The 2500-nt window shown below is 54.0% G+C and overlaps 1 protein-coding gene across 1 annotated transcript in view; it reads right to left on the bottom strand.

Moving 5' to 3' along the window:
• ndst2b (N-deacetylase/N-sulfotransferase (heparan glucosaminyl) 2b) overlaps nt 1-2500 on the bottom strand; it is a 64090-nt gene that overhangs the window by 60711 nt on the left and 879 nt on the right. The window contains exons 1-3 of the mRNA XM_063220699.1: nt 1161-2500; nt 635-941; nt 1-263 (exon numbers count right to left, since the gene is read on the bottom strand). The exon at nt 1-263 is cut by the window's left edge and continues 370 nt beyond it; the exon at nt 1161-2500 is cut by the window's right edge and continues 879 nt beyond it. Coding sequence (XP_063076769.1) covers nt 1-263; nt 635-941; nt 1161-1342 — 752 coding nt within the window. The 5' untranslated portion in view covers nt 1343-2500. The remainder of the gene's footprint in view (nt 264-634; nt 942-1160) is intronic.

Below are 2500 nucleotides of genomic sequence, written 5' to 3'. Positions count from 1 at the left end.
GCTGCACTGGGCCTGGGGCTGGCCACCAGAACCGGCTCGTAGGTGGTGTGGTTGGAGAGGAAGACGGTCCAGTCCTCGCCAGGGAGTGGGCCTGGATCCATTTGTCCCGCCCGCGTCACGTAGAGCAGCGGAGCGACGGGGTTGACCCGGTAATCTCTCAGCGCCACGTTGGACCTCAGGAACAAGGGGAAACCCCGGAGCTGGGCGCTGGGCGGGGAGTTCTCTCCGGCCCGGTAGAACCCGACGATCCCCACGCCGTAATCCTGGCAGTAGGGATGCAAACGATTAATCGACTTAAATCGATTAAAATACGTTAATCGATTTAAAAAACATAAATCGCAATGAATTGCCAATTCAACTGACAAGAGACCCAGGTGAAATGGGCATGTGAAGACTATGTGTGAAGAGAGGTGTGAAAAGTGGGAATATTTAAATCACCTTTGGATTAAAGAATTTAAACAGAATTAAAAATAGCATTTTATCTCACTTCTTTATTGTAATTTTTAGATTTTTTTTTTTCCGAGGAACATTGTGTTTTCTGGGGGGAAAACGGTGCTTATCAATTAATTGTAAATTGATCGAGGAGGTCAATCAACTAACGATGAATGAATGAATCGATAATTTGCATCCTTACCTGGCAGTACTTGTCCAGGAGCGCCCGGTTCCAGGCGTCCAGGTTGACGTACTTGAGCAGGTTCTCGTAGACCACCAGCGCGTAGCGGCCGCGTCCCCGCGCCGCCAGGCTGGGCAGGTCCCCGCGGCCCGGCGCCATCTCCGTCCGGTAGCGGAACCGGCCGGCTTCCAAGATGGCGGCGATCTCCTGTCCCAGCTGCGAGTAAATGCTCTCCACCAGAACCAGCACCACTGGCTCGGTCCGTGATGATGATGATGATGCATCCCTTGATCCACCAGCACCGGCGCCGGTTCCAGCAGCTCCACCACCCGTTCCCCCGACCCCTACCCGCCTACGACTGCCCTGGGACGGGAAGAACCCGCCGCCACCACCAGCCGCCCCTCCTCCTCCACCACCACCACGGAGGATGCTCCCCACCCCAGTCCCCATCCCCTTCCCCATCCCCATCCCCATCCCTCCTCCAGCTCCACCTCCACCTCCACCACCCCCACCACCGAGACCTCCCAGTAAGAGGGGCGACAGGGGGGCGGCACAGTCCCCCAGAGGCAGGGGGGGCGGCTCCTTGATCTTGGGGGTGCTGGAGACGTGGTAGGCCAGGTAGGCCATGGAGAGCAGGCAGAAGACGATGAGGGCGGCCACCAGGCGATGCAGGCCCAGCTGGCGCAGGCTGCGCGGGAGCAGACGCAGACGCCACGGCAGGCTGGGCATGGCTGGAGGTGGGTGCTTGGAGATCGGTGGTTTTTATGTTTTAGGTTTTCTATGTTTTTTTGTAATGTTTTTTAGATGTTTATTATGTTATGTTGTATGCTGGGTATGTGAGTGAGTACCGAACGTAAGGCAGTGATTGTTGAAGCCCAAGACTAATATCCCCCTGGGGACAATAAAGTAAGCTCTACTCTACTCTACTCCACTCTAGAAAAGACACAGACGGGAGCGGACGCCAAGGGAGGCTGGGCATGGCTGGAGGTGGAGATGGGTGGAGGTGGAGGTGGCTGTTTATGTAGGTCGGGTGGACAAGACACAGGCAAATATACACACACACACACAGACACACACACACACACTGACACTTCCGTACACTCACATACACTTGCCTACACTCACGGACACTCAGAAACACTCACATACACTCACGCACACTCATCTACACTCGCCTAAACTCACTTACACTGACGTACACTGAGGTACACTTACGGACACACGGACACAAACACACACACACACACACACACACTGACACTTAAGTACACTCACGCACACTCATGTCTTGAGCGGGTAGGGTGGACAAGACACAGACAAATGTACACACTACACACAAACGCTCAGGTCCACAAGGGCATAGAGATGGCTATTGCAGACGTGAACGATGCAGATCACCAATTTAGGAGGAGAGTTAGAGAAGACACGGAAAAATGCAAACACTCACACACACACACACACACAAAGAAAACCACACACACAGACACTCAGGCACACAAGGGCATGGCGGTAGGCATTGCGGACGGGGGCGGGGTAGGAAGACACACAGCGGCACTCACTCACAGACGTAAACACACACGAACAAACGAACACACACACTTCAAAGGGGAGCACAGTGGGGGGCAATGGAGAAAGTTATGGACTTCAGAGAGGTGAGAGAAGGGTAGATAGATACACACACATGCAATCACACACTCACAAACTCACACTCCGACGCACACACACACAAACACTCATTCACGCAGTTAGAGGAGGGGAGGATGGGGAAGCTATAAACAACTGCCACTGCCACACCAGGATGGAGGGATGTACAGACAGACAGATGGACGGAAGGATGGGATGGATGGATGGATGGATGGACGAGGAAAAGGTGAGGAGAGAGGAATG

The sequence above is a fragment of the Engraulis encrasicolus genome, chromosome 17 (assembly GCF_034702125.1).
Source record: "Engraulis encrasicolus isolate BLACKSEA-1 chromosome 17, IST_EnEncr_1.0, whole genome shotgun sequence".
Taxonomy (NCBI): Eukaryota; Metazoa; Chordata; class Actinopteri; order Clupeiformes; family Engraulidae; genus Engraulis; species Engraulis encrasicolus.
This window is presented reverse-complemented; position numbering and strand designations above follow the sequence as displayed.